This window comes from Hyperolius riggenbachi, chromosome 2, assembly GCF_040937935.1.
Source record: "Hyperolius riggenbachi isolate aHypRig1 chromosome 2, aHypRig1.pri, whole genome shotgun sequence".
Classification (NCBI taxonomy): Eukaryota; Metazoa; Chordata; class Amphibia; order Anura; family Hyperoliidae; genus Hyperolius; species Hyperolius riggenbachi.
Window position 1 is genome coordinate 38,926,842 of NC_090647.1, and position 25,000 is coordinate 38,951,841.

At 48.0% G+C, this 25,000-nt stretch overlaps 1 protein-coding gene across 6 annotated transcripts in view; it reads right to left on the reverse strand.

Annotated features, from left to right (window-relative positions):
* MYO7A (myosin VIIA) overlaps positions 1–25,000 on the reverse strand; it is a 277,532-nt gene that overhangs the window by 125,445 nt on the left and 127,087 nt on the right. For 5 of the 6 annotated variants that reach the window (XM_068266665.1, XM_068266666.1, XM_068266667.1 and 2 more), the window contains 5 exons: positions 19,335–19,477; positions 14,777–14,987; positions 13,273–13,408; positions 7,465–7,571; positions 933–989 (listed from right to left, as the gene is read on the reverse strand). In XM_068266665.1, coding sequence (XP_068122766.1) covers positions 933–989; positions 7,465–7,571; positions 13,273–13,408; positions 14,777–14,987; positions 19,335–19,477 — 654 coding nt within the window. The remainder of the gene's footprint in view (positions 1–932; positions 990–7,464; positions 7,572–13,272; positions 13,409–14,776; positions 14,988–19,334; positions 19,478–25,000) is intronic. The other variant, XM_068266664.1, reaches the window with a different exon arrangement.

Consider the following 25,000-nt stretch of genomic DNA (forward strand, 5'->3'; position numbering starts at 1 on the left):
CATGGTGCCCTGTACAACCACACAGGTTGGATGGATGTTTATGTAATGTATAAAGCATAGCTGCTGTGCCACTGCGCCCGCTTTAGCACACACAAAAGGAAGGGTGGTCCAGGGGAGAGCAGCGCAGGCAGAATGGGGATCGGGGGAGGGGGTTAGGGTAGCGCACATGAAGCAGCGATGGATCAGTTCATTACGGCACACGGCTCTGAGAGCCAACCGCCAAAACTGGGCGCCGTCATAGCAACAATGATATGATGCGCGCCCCGCGTAGCGGTAATTTGGGGCTATGGCGGCTGCCGGACCCCGAATTACATCTCTCTCTGAGTTGCGACAACTCGGAGGGGTAATAATATTTACCGCCGCCTCTGAGTTTCGCGGCAGCGTCATTTGCCTCCCCCCACGCCGAACTGAACATAAGCCCCAATACATTGTTGCTTGCAAATTTTCGACAAAGTCATTTTCACATCAAAAACACTATTTTTGATTTCGAGAAAATATTTGTGAAAATAGATTGTGTGTTCACAATATGGTCAGAGAAACAAATTTTCTCTTCAATGTGAAAATTCGTGGAAAATCAAAATTTTTACCATGAAAATTTGCAAAGAACACCAAAAAAAATCGCTTATTTTTTTAGCAAAAAAAAAAAAAAAAAAAATCACAAATTTATTAAAAAATGATTTTCGAAGGCATTTCAGCTTGAAAGTCGAATTTTACTTTATTTTCGCAAAAATGAATGCGCAAAGAATTTCAGCATTTTTGCTCATCACTGAGCCCCATACATTTACCTCATGCCCCCCTTCATTTTCCCCTGCATGAGCAGGAAATATTCTGATAAACTGCCAGCAGATGGCAGTAGAGTCTTACTGCAGTTGGTTTATGTTTTTACATGAGAGAAGTAACAGATGATAAGAGACCAGACACTGATGCGTTACCTTTGCAGGGGGGGTGGATGGCGGCCCATAGATACTGCTGGCATAGCCACATAGATACTACAGGACAGAGCGCAGCACAGAAGACAGGAGAGAAAGAGATCGGTCAGTAAGAGGATTAGCAGGGAGGCTGGAGACACAAGCTGAAGAAGAGTCACTTTACTGAGAAGACCAAGGATGCCAAATACAGGACTGTGTTATACAATCAGCAGATTAGCGTTATTATGTCATCACACCACGGCCACACTGACACTGGAAACTCTCTCTCTCTCTTCAATGATAAAGAGAGACCTTCAAGGAGAAATGGTCTGATCAGAGCAGGATTATCCACCAGGCAACATAGGCAGGTGCTTGGGGCTCTAGTGGGTGGTAAGGGGCCCACCTGTCACCTTCTTTTACCCCTCTCTACTTCAACTTACCAAAAGGACCACAAGGGGGCACCAAATGTACTACCTTGCCTAGGGCTCCATTACATCTTACAGAAAACCTGTAACTAAAAAAAAAAACCTCCCCTGGGAGGTACTCACCTCGGGTGGGGGAAGTTTCCGGATCCTATTGAGGCTTTCCCCGTCCTCCTGTGTCCCACAGAGGCGGCGATAAAGCTCCCTGAACAGCGGGGATGTAAATATTTACCTTCCCGACTCCAGCGCAGGCGCAGTATCGGCTCTCCACTCGGAGATAGGTGGAAATAGCCAATCGCTGTCGGTCCGCTCTACTGCGCAGGTGCAAGTCTCCTGTGCCTGCGCAGTAGAGAGGACCCGACGGAGTTCGGCTATTTTCGCCTATCTCCGTGCAGAGAGCTGCAACAGCGCCACCCACTGGAGCCAGGGAAGGTAAATATATCCAGCCTTATCAGCGCTTGTCGAGGGAGGATTGCCGGACACTTCGGGGGAGCCAGTGCTGGATTGCCTGCAGCTACAGGGGAGGGGGAAGCATCATTGGGACCATGAGGCTTTCCCCTCCCGAGGTGAGTACCCCCAGGGGAACTTTTTTTTTCTTACAGGTTCTCTTTAATCCATCTCAAGGTCTGATGGTCAGAAACCAACAGATAAACTCTTCAATCTCTGAACTGTAAGGGTGCCCATACATTAGGATACTGCGGCCTGATCGACCTTCCGATTCGAAGCACGGTGGCGTAGTGAATAGCACGCTCGCCTTGCAGCGCTGGGTTCACAGTTCAAATCTCAGCCATGGCACTACCTGTACAGAGTTTGTATGTTCTCCCTGTGTCTGCGTGGGTTTCCTCTGGGCACTCCTGTTTCCTACTACATCCCAAAAACATACAGATAAGTTAATTGGATTGCCCTTAAAAACAAAAATTGGCCCTAGACTACGATGGACACATATAAATGTTTTGTGTCTGTGTCTGACGTGACTATGGTAGGGCAAGGGCAAATCCAGGATTTCCAAGGGGGGGATTCCTGAAAGTGGCGTGGCCAAAACATGGCATGGGTGGAGCCAAATACTAGCAGTTTCTAGGCTAAATTGCACCCAGGGTGAGGGCGTAAAATGCGCCCCCAACGTGGAGACAGGTATAGGTGCCCGCAGTATAGGTAGCCAGATATAGCCCCCCCCCTCCCAGTATAGGTAGCCCATATAGTTGCCCCCAGTATAGGTTAGATAGGTATATGCCCCCAGTATAGGTTAGATAGGTATATGCCCCCAGTATAGGTTAGATAGGTATATGCCCCCCAGTATAGATTAGATAGGTATATGTCCCCCAGTATAGGTTAGATAGGTATATGCCCCCCAGTATAGATTAGATAGGTATATGCCCCCCAGTATAGGTTAGATAGGTATATGCCCCCAAGTATAGGTTAGATAGGTATATGCCCCCCAGTATAGATTAGATAGGTATATGCCCCCCAGTATAGGTTAGATAGGTATATGCCCCCAGTATAGATTAGATAGGTATATGTCCCCCAGTATAGATTAGATAGGTATATGCCCTCCAGTATAGGTTAGATAGGTATATGCCCCCAGTATAGGTTAGATAGGTATATGCCCCCCAGTATAGATTAGATAGGTATATGTCCCCCAGTATAGGTTAGATAGGTATATGCCCCCCAGTATAGGTTAGATAGGTATATGCCCCCAAGTATAGGTTAGATAGGTATATGCCCCCAAGTATAGGTTAGATAGGTATATGCCCCCCAGTATAGGTTAGATAGGTATATGCCCTCCAGTATAGGTTAGATAGGTATATGCCCCCAGTATAGGTTAGATAGGTATATGCCCCCCAGTATAGGTTAGATAGGTATATTCCCCCCAGTATAGGTTAGATAGGTATATGCCCCCAGTATAGGTTAGATAGGTATATGCCCCCAGTATAGGTTAGATAGGTATATGCCCCAAGTATAGGTTAGATAGGTATATGCCCCCAGTATAGGTTAGATAGGTATATGTCCCCCAGTATAGGTTAGATAGGTATATGCCCCCAGTATAGGTTAGATTGGTATCTGCCCCCAGTATAGGTTAGATAGGTATATGTCCCCCAGTATAGGTTAGATAGGTATATGCCCCCAGTATAGGTTAGATCGGTATCTGCCCCCAGTATAGGTTAGATAGGTATATGCCCCCTGTATAGGTTAGACAGGTATATGCCCCCCAGTATAGATTAGATAGGTATATGCCCCCAGTATAGGTTAGATAGGTATATGCCCCCAGTATAGGTTAGATAGGTATATGCCCCCCAGTATAAGTTAGATAGGTATATGCCCCCCAGTATAGATTAGATAGGTATATGTCCCCAGTATAGGTTAGATAGGTATATGTCCCCCAGTATAGGTTAGATAGGTATATGCCCCCAGTATAGGTTAGATAGGTATATGCCCCCCAGTATAGATTAGATAGGTATATGCCCCCCAGTATAGATTAGATAGGTATATGCCCCCAGTATAGGTTAGATAGGTATATGCCCCCAGTATAGGTTAGATAGGTATATGCCCCCCAGTATAAGTTAGATAGGTATATGCCCCCCAGTATAGGTTAGATAGGTATATGCCCCCCAGTATAGGTTAGATAGGTATATGTCCCCCAGTATAGGTTAGATAGGTATATGCCCCCCAGTATAGGTTAGATAGGTATATGCCCCCCAGTATAGATTAGATAGGTATCTGCCCCCAGTATAGGTTAGATAGGTATATGCCCCCTGTATAGGTTAGACAGGTATATGCCCCCCAGTATAGATTAGATAGGTATATGTCCCCTAGTATAGGTTAGATAGGTATATGCCCCCAGTATAGGTTAGATAGGTATATGCCCCCAGTATAGGTTAGATAGGTATATGCCCCCCAATATAGGTTAGATAGGTATATTCCCCCCAGTATAGATTAGATAGGTATATGCCCCCAGTATAGGTTAGATAGGTATATGCCCCCAGTATAGGTTAGATAGGTATATGCCCCCCAGTATAAGTTAGATAGGTATATGCCCCCCAGTATAGATTAGATAGGTATATGTCCCCAGTATAGGTTAGATAGGTATATGTCCCCCAGTATAGGTTAGATAGGTATATGCCCCCAGTATAGGTTAGATAGGTATATGCCCCCCAGTATAGGTTAGATAGGTATATGCCCCCCAGTATAGATTAGATAGGTATATGCCCCCAGTATAGGTTAGATAGGTATATGCCCCCAGTATAGGTTAGATAGGTATCTGCCCCCCAGTATAAGTTAGATAGGTATATGCCCCCCAGTATAGGTTAGATAGGTATATGCCCCCCAGTATAGGTTAGATAGGTATATGTCCTCCAGTATAGGTTAGATAGGTATATGCCCCCCAGTATAGGTTAGATAGGTAGGTGCCCCCCAGTATAGGTTAGATAGGTATATGCCCCCCAGTATAGGTTAGATAGGTATATGCCCCCAGTATAGGTTAGATAGGTATATGCCCCCAGTATAGGTTAGATAGGTATCTGCCCCCCAGTATAAGTTAGATAGGTATATGCCCCCCAGTATAGGTTAGATAGGTATATGCCCCCCAGTATAGGTTAGATAGGTATATGTCCTCCAGTATAGGTTAGATAGGTATATGCCCCCCAGTATAGGTTAGATAGGTAGGTGCCCCCCAGTATAGGTTAGATAGGTATATGCCCCCCAGTATAGGTTAGATAGGTATATGCCCCCCAGTATAGGTTAGATAGGTATTTGCCCCCCAGTATAGATTAGATAGGTATATGCCCCCAGTATAGGTTAGATAGGTATATGCCCCCAGTATAGGTTAGATAGGTATATGCCCCCCAGTATAGGTTAGATAGGTATATGCCCCCCAGTATAGGTTAGATAGGTATATTCCCCCCAGGATAGATTAGATAGGTAAATGTCCCCCAGTATAGATTAGATAGGTGAAGGAAGGTGCCCGCCCCCTGTGTGGGGAGAAGATTGCCCTGAGGAGAAAAGACAGAATGAAATGATGGAGGTGCCAGCTGCGCCAATAAGGGATGCGGGAGCCGGCTTTATTCCTCGCTCCCTCCCTCCCTCTGAATGCCCCCACCTGCTGTGAATGTGTGCCCGGCTCCCCCATGAGTGTGTGCGCAGCGGAGCAGTAGGTCCTCTTACCGCAGATCAGGCGCACCAGCAAGTCTCTCTGCTTCCTGTGACGCCATGGTAAACAGGAAGCAGGAGACTCCAGTTGCTGGTGCGCCTGATCTGCGGTAAGAGGACCTACCGCTCCGCTGCGCACACACTCATGGGGGAGCCGGGCACACATTCACAGCAGGTGGGGGCATTCAGAGGGAGGGAGGGAGCGAGGAATAAAGCCGGCTCCCGCATCCCTTATTGGCGCGGCTGGCGCCTCCATCACTTTTTTCTCTCCCACTTCCGGTCTCGGTGCAGGGGGGTGTTCCAGACACCCGGAACACCCCCTTCCGTGCGCCACTGTAGGGGTTAAATTATGAGCCCCTTTAAAGGAACAGTTAGTTACAAAACTATAAACTCTGTACAGCGCTGTGGTAGATTTGTCGCTATACAAATAATAAATGAATCAGAAGAGATCTGGTGCCACAACACTGCCATCTGATTGAGCTTTCAGTTGGTTTCTGAGCAAAATCAGTCGAATGGAGCAATTGGGAATGGTGGAAAAATCTCGTTTGCAAGGGCTGCCTCCCTGTGCCTGCTTCTGTCCCCTTGTGCCACTATCTGTCCCTGTTCCCCAAGCCCAGTGTGTAACTGCAGAGTATAGCGTAGCAGAAGCTGTGCTCTCACCTCCCCGCTGGAATCCAGTGCTGTGCCTGTGTGACCATCCTGTCTGTCTCCTGCTCCCTCTAGTGCCGGCACCTCACTCTCCTCATGTAGTGTATAATCACACTACATAGGGTTGGAGATGCCGGGCACTAGGGCGAGTGGACAGGCGGAAGCACAGCACTGGACTCCAGCGGAGAGGGAGAGTACAGCTTCTGCTGCTCTATACTCTGCAGTTACACACTAAGCTGGGGTAGTGCAGGAAGGGGGTGTGCAACGAAATGGAACAGGATCGGCAGGTTGTTTGTATCTCAGGAACTCCCTGTATTATGCATCCACCCTATATGGCACATGGTTTATATTATTTCTTTTGGGGGGTGGGGGGCACAGGACTTCTTGCCTGGAGTGACAAAAAGGCTGGGAACAGCCATGAAATAACCTAAAGTGGGTATCCTAAATAACTTACTGTAATCTACTATATGTCACTAGTCACTCCAGTACCTCTTTAATGCAAGGTGTACATTAAGAATTAATGGTGGCCCAGAAAAAGGCCCTGATTGTCAGAGCAAGTCTGATCCAGGGTCACTTCAGGTAAAATCTGCCTTATCTCTAATACATTATTTTCACAAAGTGCTAAAGTTCAAGTAATAGACATTCATTCTCTTTATATTAAGGTATGCTTATACCTTAATATAAAGAGAATGAATGTCTATTACTCACCTTCCAGAAAGGTGAGTAATAGACCCTGGTGGCATGCAGAGCAGGATCATCTACCAGGCAACCTAGGCAGGTGCCTGGGACCTAGTGGGTGTCGAGGGGCCATCCTGCCACCTTCTCTGACCTCTTTCCACTTCAGCTTACCAAAACGTCCACAAGGGGGCCCAAATCTACTACCTTGCCTAGGGCCCCCTGATGGCATGTGTCCGAGTCTCCCTAATACCTATTGGCCAATGGCAGAGCAGCAGAGATCGGTTCTTGTTGGACTATGCGTTATTGCCTCCTGCTCTTCTGGATCTTAGATGTGCTGTTCAGGTACACACTGCAGCAAGCAAGATACCACAAAGAGACATACCCACACATATTACCATGACCACACCCACACACACATTACCATGACCACACCCACACACATTACCATGGCCACACCCACACACATTACCATGGCCAGACTCACACATATTACCATGGCCACACCAACACACGTTACCATCACCCCACCCACACACATTACCATGGCCAAACCCACACACATTACCATGGTCACGCCCACCCACATACATTACCATGGCCATACCCATACACATTACCATGACCACACCCACACACATTACCATGACCACACCCACACACATTACCATGGCCACATCTGCCTGGAATATCTGCTTGATGAACTTGTTCTTGGAGGAGTGGACCAGCTGTATGATGTCACCATGAAGAGTGTCCCGATTCTTCTCCAAGAAGCCTGCACAGAGAAGGTTACACAGTCTCAATGTCTCACGTGGTAGCATTGTGATGTAACTCAAGTGTGTTGTCAGGGCCAGTTTTGAGGCATAGGCAAATTGGCAGTTCCTTATTTTTTATGAGTTTTCAATCGTTTTGTTTTTCGTAATTGGTGAAAAAAAAATGTAATACATTGGTGATATTTTTCAAATATTGCAATCAATCAGAAAAATGTATTGCACTTTGCGAATTGAAAAGAAATATAAAAAAAATTGTATTGTGTGTGTCCACTTTTACTTTGTATATTCAGCTGTTGTGAGGTGTACCTGTGAGTTTCCTCTATAAGATAGCCACACACGATAGAAGTTTTTTACACTACTTTGCAATTCAACAATAAAGAAGGCCCCACTCACTACAATTAAAAAATCCAGTTTTACACCAATAAAAACGATCGATTGCACAGAAAATTCAAAAGGGTTTTTTTTTAGAATTATGACCGAATTTCCCATTTTTTATTCAATAAAAGATAATAGAGAATGTTGGATTTTATATGAAAATTGAATGGTGTGTGGGGTAGATCAATTTCTTGAAGTACAGATCCAAGCGTTTTTTTTCTGAGTTTACGATCATTTTTATTTGGATTTTTTCTGACAAATTTTTATGAAAATTGAATGGTTTAGGGTAGATTTTCAATGTCCTTATCATGGGCGTCCGCACATACGGCAAAACCGGGCATCTGCCCGAGCCTGGCCTCCCGCTGCCTCCCCCCTGGCCGCGTGCCAGTGCAGCCAGCAGGAGGGGAGCAGCGCAGAGAAGAGAGAGAGCTATGGGCACAGTGGGGAAGGGTGGACGTCTCCCCCCCTTCCCTCACCTTAGGGGGCTCTCTCTCCCTCGCTGTCCCCTCCGGAATGAAGTGTGCAGCGGCTGGGCAGCGGGCGGAACTTACCTTGTCTCGCTCCTGCGCCGGAAGTTCTGGCGCCGCACTCTGGTCTGGATCAGACCAGAGTAGCGGCTAATCCATCCGGCGCGTGCGACGAGAGGAGGTAAGTTCCGCCCGCTGCCCAGCCGCTGCACACTTCATTCCGGACTCCGGAGGGGAGAGCGAGAGAGGGAGGGAGAGCCCCGTAAGGTGAGTGCCCATAGCTCTCCCTCTTCTCTGCGCTGCTCCCCTCCTGCTGGGGCACACATGGCCACTTTTTCTGGGGACATATACCCCTGGCTACATATACTGGGACATATACCCCCTGCCTACATATACTGGGACATATACCCCTGCCTACATATACTGGGACATATCCCCCTGGCTACATATACTGGGACATATACCCCCTGGCTACATATACTAGGACATATACCCCTGCCTACATATACTGGGACATATACCCCCTGCCTACATATACTGGGACATATACCCCTGCCTACATATACTGGGACATATCCACCTGGCTACATATACTGAAACATATACCCCCTGCCTACATATACTGGGACATATACCCCCTGCCTACATATACTGGGACATATCTCCCAGGCTACTTTTTCTGGGGACATATACCCCTGCCTACATATACTGGGACATATCCCCCTGGCTACATATACTGGGACATATACCCCCTGCCTACATATACTGGGACATATATCCCCTGCCTACATATACTGGGACATATCCCCCTGGCTACATATACCGGGACATATCCCCCTGGCTACATATACTGGGACATATCCCCCTGGCTACATATACTGGGACATATACCCCCTGCCTACATATACTGGGACATATACCCCCTGCCTACATATACTGGGACATATCCCCCTGGCTACATATACTGGGACATATCCCCTGGCTACATATACTGGGACATATACCCCTGCCTACATATACTGGGACATATACCCCTGCCTACATATACTGGGGACATATACCCCTGCCTACATATACTGGGCACATATACCCCTGCCTACATATACTGGGCACATATACCCCTGACTACATATACTGGGCACATATACCCCTGACTACATATACTGGGCACATATACCCCTGGCTACCTGTTCTGGGGACATCTCTACCCCTGGCTACCAGTTCTGGGGACACCTATAGACCTGGGGCTACCTATTTTTGGGGAACCACTGCTGTCAGATTGAGTGTATTTTGGGGAACTGCTGCCAGGTGAGAGGTGTCTACATATTAAGGGGGCATTCTGCCTATTTATGTGAAAAGCTGTCTATTTATGTGCCTCATGACTGCTGAATTTGTCTTGTTGCGGGCCTCATGGTTACTGACTTTGTCTTGTTGGGGGCCTCATGATTTGTTGGGAGCCTCAAGATTGCTGAATTTGTCTTGTTGGGGGCCTCATGATTGCTGAGTTGGTCATGTTGGGGGCCTCATGATTGCTGAATTTGTCTTGATGGGGGGGGGGGGGGGCCTCATGATTGCTGAATTTGTCTTGTTGGGGGTCACATGATTGCTAACTGCGAGACTATGGTAAAAGCTGAATCATCATCATATGAGACAATAGCATTAAACCTACTTTTTCCGCTTTTTAAAACAGAAAATGAAACTGGAAGGTTCTAAAAAAATGAATAATTTTTTTCAGGAGTACGATGGATGAAATTGTTTATCTTTACAGTTTATTTTCAACTTAATTTTCCATAATGTTCATGTATGAGTTAAAACGTTTGTATTTAGTTTAAATTGCTGTTGGCACTTTGTGATAGTAAAGTGACTTTGCAGTTTGGACACTCGACCTCCAAAAGGTTCGCCACCACTGTCCTAATCTAATGTCCCACCATTGCTTAGTTCATGTAAACTTGTCTCCACCCACGACCACACCCACATTCTGGTTCATGACCACACCCGTTTTTATGATGTAGCTCCATTTTACACAACACCAACCCAGATTTGCGGCGCGGCGTGTGTCCCGCTTTTCGCTCCCCACTTTTTGCCCCCCCCCCCCGGAAAATTTTCTGCGGACGCCCATGGTCCTTATATATACCCCTAAGCATTTTTTTCTGAGTTTTCAAATTTTTTTTTACCTAATTGGGAAAAATTGAACATGTATGTGGTACATTAGTCAGATTTTTTTAAATGTTACAGTCAGTCAGAAAAATTGATTGCAATTCTTGAATTGAAAAGATATTTAAAAGTTTGTGTCGTGTGTTTTGCGGATTTTGGACAACCAATCCTTTTTATCGAATTGCCATAAAATAGGATCATTTTATTGTATCCACAATGTGGCCACCTTTATACACCTGAATTAAATTTTTCCCCAATTCTAAAAAAAATAAAAAAAATTTGCTTGGTCAATAAATCAAGAAACATCCTACAACCTTTCAATTCACCCCAAAACTGGTCAGAAAAATCTGTCACTTCTGATCAACTTTTAGATAAAGACATTAAAAAAAATGCAATTTTCTGTGCAATTGCTGTTACTGAATTGCTGTAAAATTGGGTAGTTTTATTGTATTGTGTGTGTGGCTACCGTTACATTGTTATCTGTTTGTTGTACTGTGTTATGTGTGTGTTGTCTGTGGATGAAGCTGTGGGCGGGGACTGCAGTGGCACGCCTTGTACTGTAGGTGTGGGGAACATGAGACCATGTGGTAATATAAACACTGCTTTATACCTGACCCCGGTGACAGGACAGGGAGGGGCTGTGTCTATTCGCTCTGCATTCACCATCTGGTCCCTGCTAACTATCAAATTCAGCACAATATTCTCTGGTGCCCTGAAGCATCCTTCTCATCTTACAGGAGACTGCCTATTGGCCAGGATTATATCTAGCTTTACCCAGCATTGTCACAGCAGGTACACAGGTACCAAGCACTAGTAGTGGCTGTAAAAGGAAGGCCACACACACTACAATAAAACAATCCATTTTCACGCTTTTGTTTTTATAAGTTGTATAGAAAAGTATTACTGTTTTGTATTCATTTTTTTTGATCGTGGAAAGTTTTGATCATTTTTTTTTTTTGAAACTTAAATGGTGTAGGATAGATTTAAAAAAAATATTTAAAAAAATCTTAAGTTATAGACCCAAGCAACTTTTTCAGATTTTTCGATCATTTTTTTTTTCCTGGAAAAATTGGAAAACTGAACACACGTGTGTGTGATATATCGGTCAGATTGCTCTAACGTTACAATCAATCAGAAAAATCGATTGCAATTCTCGAATTCTCATTTTAAGGGCCGGCTCACACCGACATCTACATGGCTCTAAACGTCGGCCCCATCGCTCGTTGTTTAACCTCCCTGGCGGTAAGCCCGAACTCAGTTCGGGCTATGCCGCTGCGGAGGATTTCTCCGGCCCCGGTGGGCCGATTTGCATAATTGTTTTTTTTATTACACGCAGCTAGCACTTTGCTAGCTGTGTGTACATTACGATCACCGCCGCTCCGCGCTGATTCGCCGGTACCCGCTGCTCCGCCCCGCCCCCCAGACCCCTTGCGCAGCCTGGCCTATCAGGCAGCGCTAAGGGGTGGATCGGGACTCCCTCGTGTGCCATGACATCATCCCGATCGTCGCCATGGCAACGGGGGAAGCCAAACAGGAAATCCCGTTCTGAACGGGATTTCCTGTTTGCTCTGATCCCCGGAGGCGATCGGAAGGGGAGGGGGGATGCCACTGCACAGCGGCTATCATGTCTATAAGTTCCTATACCTGTTCTAATGTGGTCTGTCTTACTGCAGCCTTTCCTAGTTGCACACACAGTGGCTGTATTATCTCTGTTATATAACCTAATCTTCTTTCCTCTGACGGCTTTGTTGGGCTCAGGCACTCAGGCAGGAATGTGCTGCTCTGCTTGTGATAGGGTAGAAGCTATACACACCCTATTCTATGCCCCCTGCAGGCTTTGTGTGAGTCACAGACTGAGCTCCTCTCAGCCTATCACCTGCTGGTTAGCAGACATGTCTTTTGTTTGTAAACACTGCCTAAAACTGGCAATTACAAGCCAGGATTGCAGCAGGGAGTGGCAGAAACAGCACAGAGGGGCCCAGGAGAACATAATGAAGAGAATGGTATGCTTTTTATTGTAAGAATTTTAGAGTACAGATTCTCTTTAAGTGCTGTCCATTCAAGTGAATGGTACAGCTGCTGTCACAATAGTTTACTCTTGTTCGTGCAAAATCAGCGCTCGATCCTGTCATTTTTCGTTGCTTCACTTCATCCTGGACGATCCGTTAACGGTGGCGCCAGGGATACTCATTCGGATTTTGCGGAATTGAAACTTCCGAATTTCTGGTCAGAAATCCGAACTCAGAAATCGGATTTCTGTGGAAATACTGCATTACCACAACAGTCATTTTAGCCCAATCACAGGACTCGAAAACATTGGACCAATCAGAGAATGCAGAAAATTACCTAAAAAAACTCTACTCGGAAATTGGAAATCCGAACACGGAAATCGATCGGAAATCCGCGGAATCGGTAATCGGCATTGGCGTACATAGGTATTTCTGCGGAATAGGAAATCTGCATTTCCGACTATCCCTAGGTGGTGCTTCCACATCCAACACTTTTGCGGAATGCGGCCGAATGTTGCCAAATGCTTTTTTGCTCAATAGCAAAAAAGCATTTGACAGAGATGCTGGTGGCTGATTCAGACACCCATCTGAATCAGCACTTAGTTATTTCTCAGTTTCACTATCATTCCTAAAAAGACCGGCGCCCGAAGGGTCAGCGCGCATTATCTGCACAGAAAGACATGCGGGTGACGCCTCACCTTTGGTTTCGTAGTACACGATGCCAGCAAAGTGGTTGATTCCGAACTGCGTCTCGTAGTTGTTCTTCGGAGGGATGTAGAAGGTGTTGAGCTTGTGCTGGGAGTTGAGTTTGTGCAGCATGGTGGTGTCTGTGCCCTGAGAGAAGAAAGACATGTGACTTACACTCCTTCCACCTGTGACACCTTCACCTCAACCACACCAGCATGGTTTGATCTAAGCTTTAGAATGAATCTAAGCAACCTGGGACGGTGCTTTCATAGGGTCAAACTAGGCAATAACCCAGGGCCTCATAGGGGCCCCCCAAATCAGGGGCTGTAGACTGAATTCACGTTTACTGTCAGTACAGTATGAAAATGTAAGGGGCCTCACATTCATTTTTGCCCAGAGCCCCATTTTACCTAAAACCGACCCTGAGCGGTGTCATAAAAAAGAAAACTGGACTAATCTGGGGTTTCCTCCAGCCCAAAGTAGCCCGCGAGGTCCCCGGCATCTTCCTGGCCCCCTCCGCAGTCCCGATGGTGGCCCCAGGAATACACCAACTTTGGGTGAAGCCACGTGTGCTCGCCCCACGCTGAGTACCCGTCGCGTCATCATGCCGGCCGCAGTAAGAGTCCTGCCCATGCACGGTTCTCCAAAGACTGAACCGCGTATGCACAGGGATGACACGAAGGGTACAAGTAAGGAGAAGAGCACACGCGACTTCACCTGAAGTCGGCGCATAACAGGAGCCCCCAGCGGGACCGCGGTGGGGGCCAGGAGAATGCTGGGGACCTTGTGGGCTATGGTGGGCTGGAGGAGGCTCCAGGTAAGTCCTGTCTTCTTTTTATGAATCAACTCAGGGTCCCTTACTCCCCCCCCCCCCCCCCCCCCACACACACACACACACACTGCTGTTATGCATATCCACGCTCCTTCAAACTTCACTTCCACACCTGGAGCATAGATGTGCAGCACATTTACCTCACCGCTTGCAATTGTCGTGCCGCTCCCATTCGTTGTCGTTGCCATCCTACTGTTCTATGATTGGTGAATGGGAACAGCTGTTCCCAAAGCTGATCACAGTGCTATCTAAAGCTCGCCATACGAACTCTGATTTTGTTCACCCAAATGGGTCCCACCAGCCAGCCATCGTGCCCCCATGAAAATTTGATGCTGGAGCTGCCACTGACTACAAACCATGGAGCCACCTAGCAAAACTTTAATAGGGCCCCCAATGTTCACGCCCCTTTCCTTACCTCCCCTTGGTGACCCTCAAAACCTGGGGACCCATTAGCCATAAAACACGTATAGCCATCATGATCTTCACACCTATAACAAGTGTAGCCACAACGCCTGATTTGGTGGATGGACCCCTGGGAGGGATGGTCAGAATTTGAGGATGACCCCAGCTCTGGGCCCCCTGTGGTCACACAGGTTGCTCCCCTATAGTTATTTCCCTGAATCTAAGCACACGAGAAATGAAATCTGGCTTTCTCATCTTGGATGTACAGCGGCTTTTTGCACCTTTGGGAACTTGCTCTCTTCATCGATGAGCGAGATGATGTTCATGGGTTTGATGGCGATCATGTCCAGCGCGTCCTGGTTGTCGGTGAACTCGATGTGCAGCCAATCAATGTTCTCCAGGTTGTACTCCTCCTGCTCCAGCTTAAACACGTGGCGGACGAAGAACTGCTGAAGATTCTCGTTGGCAAAGTTGATGCAGAGCTGCTCAAAGCTGAAAATACAGAAGCCAGGTGAATTCAGAAGAGCTGCATCAAGAAGGGACTTAAAGTGTACCTGAGACAGTGACTAAAATACATTTTATACATACACGGGGCTTCTTCTAGACCTCTTCATGATGATCTGTCCCTCGCCGTCCTCCGCAATCTGGCCCAGTAATTCAGCCAGTCGGTGCCAGTTAGTGCAGGCACAGTGCGGCTGCGTGCTCTCCTGCTGTGCTCCAGTGGCTGGGAGTGTTCTGCACGTGAGGAGTAGTATTGGACAGGCACAGAACTCTCCTGGCAACGGGAGTGGGCCAGGATGCACATGCGCAGTGAGCGCCGACTCTTGACGTTACCGGGCCAGATTGCGGAGGAACGAGACAACAGAGAAGGATGCCAAGAGACAGATCAGCGTGAAGGGGGCCTAGAGGAAGCCCCAGGTATAAATAACATTTCTTTTAGCCATCGCCTCAGGTGTACATTAAAGAGGAACTGTAGTAAAATAACATAATGAATAAAATTGCTTATTTTTTAATTAATTTGTAGATAATTTAGTCAGAGCTCTGACGAAGAGGGGCGTACCCCTTGAAACGTAAGCAACCAACACGTAAGGTGAGGTCACTGGAAGGAGTGCCCTGACCAGCGTGGAGCGCAGCACTTCCTGGATTACAGATCGCGGCAGCAGGCTTCCAGCATGACTGCTCTGCGTCCTTTGCACCGTGTAAAGCATCGCCTCTCCCCGCTAGGCCTGGCCAGTGAAGACTAGAGATGTCGCGAACCTCCGATTTTCGGTTCGCGAACCTTCGCGGAAAGTTCGGTTCGCGAAAAAGTTCGCGAACCACAATACACTTCAATGGGGAGGCGAACTTCAAAATTTAGAAAAATTTCTACTGGCTGGAATAATGATAGAAAACATGTTTCAAGAGTTCTAACACCTCCCTCCTCCCTCCTACCCTTCTACCTATTCCCTCCTACCGGAGGGAGGAAGGTCTCATCTGCCAGGGAATTCCAGTATTTCAAAAACCAGCTTACATACCATGGCTGGGAATTGAACCCAGGTCTCAGTGTATGGTAGGTAACTAACATATCCATTATACCACCAACACTACTAGCTGAAACTAGCCTAGCATGTACCATTTATGCTCAATCCAAGAGAAAAAAGACAAATAACATTTATATCACGCTTTTCTCCTGGCGGACTCAAAGCGCCAGAGCTGCAGCCACTAGGGCACGCTCTATAGTCAGTAGCAGTGTTAGGAAGACTTGCCTAAGGTCTCCTACTGAATAGGTGCTGGCTTACTGAACAGTCAGAGCTGAGACTTGAACTCTGGACTCCTGTGTCAGAGGCAGAGCCCTTAACCATTACACCATCCAGCCACTGCTTAAGGATATGTAGCCAGGCATGGCCTTGTCTTTTGTGTTCAACAGTTGTCCAAAGAGAACCCCAGATAGCCAGGTAGATTCATCTCTCTCTCTCTCTCTCTCTCTCTCTCTCTAGTAGGGATGGTCACCGCTTTCCGCGGAATTGTATTTTTGAGCATAAATAGAGTGAGCATAAATGGTACATGCTAGGCTGGCTTCAGCATGTAGTGTTGGTGAGAGAGAGAGAGATGAATCTACCTGGGGTTCTCTTTGGACAACTGTTGAACACAAAAGGCAAGGCCATGCCTGGCTACATATGCTTGAGCAGTGGCTGGATGGTGTAATGGTTAAGGGATCTGCCTCTGACACAGGAGACCAGGGTTCGAATCTTGTCTCTGTCTGTTCAGTAAGCCAGCACCTATTCAGTAGGAGACCTTAGGCAAGTCTTCCTAACACTGCTACTGCCTATAGAGCGTGCCCTAGTGGCTGCAGCTCTGGCGCTTTGAGTTCGCCAGGAGAAAAGCGTGATATAAATGTTATTTGTCTTGTCTAATTTTTCTCTTGGATTGAGCATAAATGGTACATGCTAGGCTAGTTTCAGTTAGTAGTGTTGGTGGTATAATGGATATGTTAGTTACCTACCATACACTGAGACCTGGGTTCAATTCCCAGCCATGGTATGTAAGCTGGTTTTTGAAATACTGGAATTCCCTGGCAGATGAGACCCTCCTCCCTCCTGTAGGAGGGAGGCAGGAATAGGTAGAAGGGGAGGAGGGGAGGAGAAGCCTACAAGAGGCTAATTAAACTCTCCCTAGCAGAGTGTGTGTAGCAGCTGTCCCTTAACTAATTAGTATAGGCTGATGAGTGAGTCAAATGTCTCAAGGACCTTGCCTTGTATAAGGGGGGGGGGGGGCTCCACCAGTGAGTGCAGTCTGATTGGCAACAATGTGCCTGCTGACTGTGATGTAGAGGGTCAAAGTTTTGCTCAATAGAGCATTATGGGGCAAATCGAACTTCCGAGAAAGTTCGCCTTTGGCAGGCGAATGCGAACCACCGAAGTTCGCCGGGAACCGTTCGGGACATCTCTAGTGAAGACGGAGGATTGAGGCAGCAGTGATTGATCTAAATCATCCAGTCGTCGTGAGGGTAATGTATTACCAGATTTACCCGCTGGCATATGCAATTAACTAGTCTGAGCAAACTACAGCATCTTTTAAGCGAAGAATATGCATTGTATTGCTGTCGAATGCAATATAGTATATATGCACTCTGGAATGAATTAACAGTAATCTATTGCAAAGTTACTGTCCTATTAAAGGGGGACTAATATATTTCTTACTATGAGTGTGAAATGGATCATGTTCAAGTAATTTTTACAGTAGAATGAGACTGATTTTTTTTTTTTTGCATCAAAACTTCTCACTGCAGTGAGTGTGAGTGAGTTTGTGAGTGTGGTGGCAAATTGTTTTAAAGGGGACAGGTGCTATTTTTAGCTTAAAGTCAGTGTTTTGTAGCGTTTGAAACCAAATAAAAGTTGAATACTTTTAACTAGCGCTGTGGACTCCAGATTGTAATTTTGTACTGTACAATATATAACTATTGAACAGTGTGTGAACTTTTTACTTGAGGAAAATAAATTACATGGATCTGTTACAGCACAATCAGTGGCGCAGCTAAGAAGCCGTGGGCCCCAGTGCAAGTTTTACAATGGGGCCCGCCGAGCATGCCATACATTAACAACTGATATGGCGCAGCAAAACCAATCAAGGACAACCACAGTGTCAGAGGTGCAAGAAGGGGGTGGAGAGCAATTTGTTAATGATTACCTACGGTGACCATACATCCCGCTTTACCCGGGACAGGTCCTGGATTCGGGGTCCCGTCCCAGGCTGCATGAGGTCCCAGGAAACGTCCCGCTTTTAGCTGCGGGACGTCCCGGCCTCAGGACTCTGCCCACCGTACGATGCATGAACTGGCCGCGGCGTCTAATAGATGCTGCGCCAGTTCATAGCCCGAAGCCCCGCTCCAGCCTGCATAGTCTTCCGGCAGGCAGAGCAGGGCTACGGGAAGATGGCGTCCGAAGCCCTGTGCTGGAGACTATTTCTGTCTCTTCCCGTAGCCCTGCTATTCCATTCAGTGCGGGAGATATGCAGGAGCAAGATCGTCCGGGGAGCTGCACACCAGAGGCCGGCCAGGAGAGGGGACTTCCGCCAGGTGAGTAAATTCCTTTTTTTTGCAGGTGAAATGTTACCCAAATTGCATTTGTTTTCTGCTAAAATGTGGCCCATATTGCGTTTATTTTCTGCTAAAATGTGGCCCAAATTGCATTTGTTTTCTGGTGAAATGTTGCCCAAATTGCGTTTGTTTTCTGCTAAAATGTGGCCCAAATTGCGTTTGTTTTCTGGTGAAATGTTGCCCAAATTGCGTTTGTTTTCTGCTAAAATGTGGCCCAAATTGCGTTTGTTTTCTGCTGAAATGTTGCCCACATTGCTTTTTTTTTTTTTTTTTTTTCTGGTGAAATGTTGCCCACATTGCATTTATTTTTTGGTGTCTGGGGTAACTGTTGCTGCATTTATTATTTGCCCCGAAGCGGTAGCTACCTCTGCACCCCCCTATTGCTATGCCATGGAGCACAATGCTGCTTTGTGAATGAACCTCTTGGTGTCATGATTTTGCTACTCGTCCAGAGCGGCCCTCGGAAACGAGGTCAGCCTATCTTAACAAACTTAGTATGGATACAGAGGCGCCAAAAGGATAAAAAGAATCTAAAAAGTTTAAAACATAAGGAGGCAGTGGTGGACTTACCTCCTCCAAGCAGACACAAATATTGCCAATGTGTTTGTCAAATACAACAAGTTTATTTACATACTCCGGTAGACAATGCAACGCGTTACGCAGGTTTGATCCCGCTTCATCAGGCAATAACCACGGAGCAATAGTATATGTGGTCAGTAGAAGAGCCAGGCACCTCTGTTATAACAAACGACAGGGAAGCCCACCTATTTACAGTGAAGTTCTCAAAGCCGAATATGTCCAGCAGGCCGATGGATCTCCTGACCACTTTAGGCTCGTGGGAGAGGGGTCGGTATATTGCAGCGTTGATCTTGTCCACAATCCACACAAACAGGCGCCCGTAGATGCCCTGAAATATCGAATTATGCAAGACATCTGTTATTTCATATGCTTGTATAGCAGCAACATATTACATATCAGACAGAATACACGAGGACACTGCAATCTGTTCCTGTTCCCAAAAGAACTTACAATCCTTCATTTACAAGAAAAGGGCCTGATTGGTCAGACACAGTTAAAATGTACCTGAGACGAAGAGGGGGTGCTTCCTCCAGCCCCTTCCAGGCTTATCGATCGCTCGCTCTCCATCCTCCTCTGCCTCCTGGATTTTCTGAAACTGGCCTCAAAAAGTCCTCTAGACGGTGCAGGCGCAGTCCGGTTGCGAGCTCCGCCGTCGCACTCCCATGGCCAGGAGCTTTCTGCACCTGCAGGCCCAGAATGCTCCTGGCCACGGGAATACGAGGGGGTGCGCGCACTATCCAGTAGCGCATGCGCAGTATGCAGGGGACCGGAGAACTTTCCGAAGCCAATTTCAGAATAACCAGGAAGTGGAGGAGGACAGCGAGGAAGCGATAAGCCTGGAGGGGGCTGGAGGAAGACCCAGGTAAATATAATTCCCCCCCCCCCTCTTTATCTCAGAGACTCAGAGATGAGTCTTCCTGCCTTTTTTTTTTAATTTACCCGGGGCTTCCTTCAGCCCCATAAGCATGGCTGTGTCCCTCGCCATCCTCCTGAGATCTCCCGTTCAGCCGCCGTCAACTCCCGGTACGCGGCTCAGTCGAACTCAGTCTGACTGAGTGACATTAGCCGGGGCCTTCTGTGCTTGCGCAGAAGGACCGCGCATGTGCAGAAGGCTCATAGTGGCTGTATGGGAGATCGCAGGAGGGCGGCGAGGGACCCATCCATGCTTATGGGGCTAGAGGAAGCCCCAGGTAAGTAAAAAAAAAGGCAGGAAGACTCATCTCTGAGTCTTTTTAAAGCCTGGTACACACTTTCAATTACAAATTGGCCAATCACGGACCAATTTTACCTTCTCCATGTAGTATGAGGGCCAAGAGACATTGAATACTATGAGCAATTTGTGTAGATAAACTCTCATACTACATGGAGGTGGTAAGATTGGTCATTGATTGGCCAATCACAACTGAAAGTGTGTACCAGGCATTAACCTGGTTGAATGTCTTTGAAAAGGAAATTGGCACACTCAGAAAAAGGCCAACCAATCCAAAAAGGATACACCCTTCCAATTTAGATTGGCCAATGATTGTCCAATTTTACTATTTCCATGTAGTAAAGATTGTGCGTACAGTCTGTTCAAAGTGTTCAAAATCTGTTGGCCCTCATACTACGTGACAGTGATATAATTGGTTAGTGATTGGCCAATCAAAATTGTTGTGTACTAGCAGGTTTAACTCAAAGATGACCGGGTTCCTGGTGAGAAACTCAAGATGGCGCCGGGTGAGGACGCCACGGGCACAGGGCTCCGGCCTTTTTTCTATTTATCTCCTTAATTCCTCCCAGCTGCTGTCACCAGCAACCTCCATCTGCCTGGGTGAGATGCGTGGGGCCCACAGGCATGCAAGGCAGGCTGCCATCGGCTGTTCGGGCTGCTCTGCCGCGAGGGACCGACCACAGGGGTAGCACACCAACTCACCAGCACGTGGACCATCCGCTGGGACCTGTGTGCGAGGAGGGACGCGCGCTGACACCACCAGCCCGGGCCTCCGCATTCTAAGCGGGCCGTTGAGGGGAGGCACTGCACCGCCGTTGCCGGGAGACCAGGACGCCGCGCGAGATAACTCACGGGAGATGGCTAGGACGGACGGGAAGTCTGTTGCCGTCGGGGCCGGCAGCCCTCCCCCATTGGCCTATCTGCGCGAGTGGGAGCTGCATCTGGGGATCTGGGGAGCTGCATCTGGGGAATCCAGATGCAGCCTTCCTGGCTGCCGCTGCCTCAGACTGTTCGTCGCCACAACAGAGGAACAAAGAAGACAGGCGACCTCCACGAGTCTGCGGTGTCAGGGCTACTCCTGCTCTCCGCCCTCCACTACAGACTTTCCACCGGCGCCTGCTGCTCTCCAATGCTCCATCTCTACACTGCAGTGCAAAGCCACAAGGGACCTGGGACTCTAGCCGCTCCACATGGCTGCAGTCGCCCTCACCAACTAGCTGCAAGCCGCCAACCCACCTCGCCGGACTAGGCCGCAAGCCAGGAGCTGGATTTCTGAGAGCAACCACAGGTACTTCACCGCTGCAGAACCACCAGCACCTCAGACCTGGGTTCCACCATCATGCCAGGTCTCCTGCGACCACAGCCAGTTGCTGCACTCTAGGACCATGGTCTAGGCTGCAGTCACCACAGACCCCGGGTACCTGTGCTCCCCTCAACCGCTGCCAGAGCCTCTACATCACTGGCACTTAAGGGGTGCCAGAAGCCGTAAGCTCCACCATCGAGCTGGGTGCCCGCAGCCCCTCTGTTGGACCTTACACCCCCAGACTGATCGACTGCACTGACTAGGCCACAGTCAGGGCCAATGCCCTGCCACTGGGACTTGTAACTCTCTCTCTCTCTCTCTCTCCGTAACACTGTGACTCTCTCTCTCTCTATTCTCTCTCTATTTCTCTACCATCTCTGTACACTAATCTGATCTCTCTCTCTTTTTCCTATACACTCTTTTCTCTTACACACTGCGGGGCATCTGGAATTGCTGCAGAGCGAGCGCCGCCGGTAGAAACAAAAATAATTCGGGTACAACCCCCGTTGTACTTGGCGAAATAAATGATTCTGATTCTGATTCTGAGATTAAAGTGTAGACCCAAATGCAATGTAGCCAGGATAAGGGAGCAAACACGCATGCATTTTTTATTGGCCAATCACTGCCCAATTTTACCACCACCATGTAGTATTGCAGTATAAGTGCCAACATATTTTGAATTCTATGCACAAATTGTGTAAATGAACTCTCAAACTACATAGAAGTGAAAAATTGGCCAATCATTGGCCATTCAAAATTGGATAAGTGTATCATGCTTGACCTGTGCTCGCGCCTATCCATACTCCAATCCTTTCCTTTTTCGAAAGTGTAAAGCCTGGTACATATTTTCAATTAGGATTGGCCAATCACTGACAAATGATACCACCTCCAAGTAGTATGAGTTTTAACGCATATGGAAGCAGATTGTGTAGGTAAACCCTCATATTACATGGAGGTGGTAAAATTTGTCAATCATAAATGAAAGTTCGTACCTACAAAGCATTAAAGTTGTGTTCGAAAATGTGTATTGCTTCCAAAAATTGGTTCCAATGCATCCTGTATGAACTGCCTCCATAGAATAAGAACCTTGGTGTGTGATTTTATGTGTTATGATGCTGAACAGGGTAGCAGAAGGGACAGAGCAGAGAGAACATTGGTGAGGTTGGCAAGCAAACAGCTAATTATTGCCGTCTTTTATGCTTTAGGTTGCCTGTTTAAAGGACACCTGAAATGAGAGGGATATGGAGCCTGCCATACTTATTTCCTTTGAGCAATACCAGCAGGAGAGGATTTTTGTAAGGGGAGAGTAAATCCCACGGGGCTCCTTGGCATGTATAGGGGCTGCTACATATGAAAGAGGAAGCTGACAATGGGGAGCAGTATATGAAAATGGGAAATTGATGTTCAATGGAGCTGTACATGAAAGAGAAGGGCTGCTGTATATGGGTGATACACAAGGAAGAGGGGGCAGAACATGGAATGGGAGGGGCTGCTGTACATGGATGTTACACATGGCAGAGGGGGCTGCACATGGAATGGGAGAGAGTCAGCTCTACATGGATGTCACACATGGAAGAGGGGGCTGCACATGGAATGGGAGGGGCTGCAGTACATGGATGATGCACATGGAAGAGGGGCGGCACATGGAATGGGAGGGGCTGCAGTACATGGATGATACACATGGAAGAGAGGGCTGCACATGGAATGGGAGGGGGCTGCTGTACATGGATGATACACATGGGAGAGGGGGCTGCACATGGAATGGGAGGGGGCTGCTGTACATGGATGTTACACATGGGAGAGAGGGCTGCACATGGATGATACACAAGGAAGAGGGGGCAGCACATGGAATGGGAGGGGCTGCTGTACATGGATGCTACACATGGAAGAGGGGTCTGCACATGGAATGGGAGGGGGCTGCTGTACATGGATGTTACACATGGGAGAGGGGGCTGCACATGGATGATACACATGGAAGAGGGGGCAGCACATGGAATGGGAGGGGCTGCTGTACATGGATGCTACACATGGAAGATAGGTCTGCACATGGAATGGGAGGGGCTGCTGTACATGGATGCTACACATGTAGGAGGGGGCTGCACATGGAATGGGAGGGGCTGCTGTACATGGATGTTACACATGGAAGAGGGGGCTGCACATGAAATGGGAGGGGAGCTGCTCTTCATGGATGATACACAAGGCAGAGGGGGCTACACATGGAATGGGAGGGGCTGCTGTACATGGATGATACACATGGAATGGGAGGGGGGCTGCTGTACATGGATTATACACATGGACTAGGGGGCAGCACATGGAATGGGAGGGGCTGCTGTACATGGATGATACACATGGAAGAGGGGGCTGCACATGGAATGGGAGGGGAGCTGCTGTACATGGATGATACACAAGGCAGAGGGGGCTACACATGGAATGGGAGGGGCTGCTGTACATGGATGTTACACATGGAAGAGGGGGCTGCACATGGAATGGGAGGGGGGCTGCTGTACATGGATGATACACATGGAAGAGGGGGCTGCACATGGATGGAATGGGAGGGGCTGCAGTACATGGATGATACACATGGAAGAGGGGGCTGCACATGGAATGGGAGGGGGCTGCTGTACATGGATGATACACATGGAAGAGGGGGCTGCACATGGAATGGGAGGGGCTGCAGTACATGGATGTTACACATGGAAGAGGGGGCTGCACATGAAATGGGGGCTGCTGTACATGGATGTTACAAATGGAAGAGGGGCTCCACATGGAATGGGAGGGGCTGCTGTACATGGATGATGCACATGGAAGAGGGGGCTGCACATGGAATGGGAGGGGCTGCTGTACATGGATGATACACATGGAAGAGGGTGCTGCACATGGAATGGGAGGGGCTGCTGTACATGGATGTTACAAATGGAAGAGGGGCTCCACATGAAATGGGAGGGGCTGCTGTACATGGATGATACACATGGAAGAGGGGGCTGCACATGGAATGGGAGGGGAGCTGCTGTACATGGATGATACACAAGGCAGAGGGGGCTACACATGGAATGGGAGGGGCTGCTGTACATGGATGTTACACATGGAAGAGGGGGCTGCACATGGAATGGGAGGGGGGCTGCTGTAAATGGATGATACACATGGAAGAGGGGGCTGCACATGGATGGAATGGGAGGGGCTGCAGTACATGGATGATACACATGGAAGAGGGGGCTGCACATGGAATGGGAGGGGGCTGCTGTACATGGATGATACACATGGAAGAGGGGGCTGCACATGGAATGGGAGGGGCTGCAGTGCATGGATGTTACACATGGAAGAGGGGGCTGCACATGAAA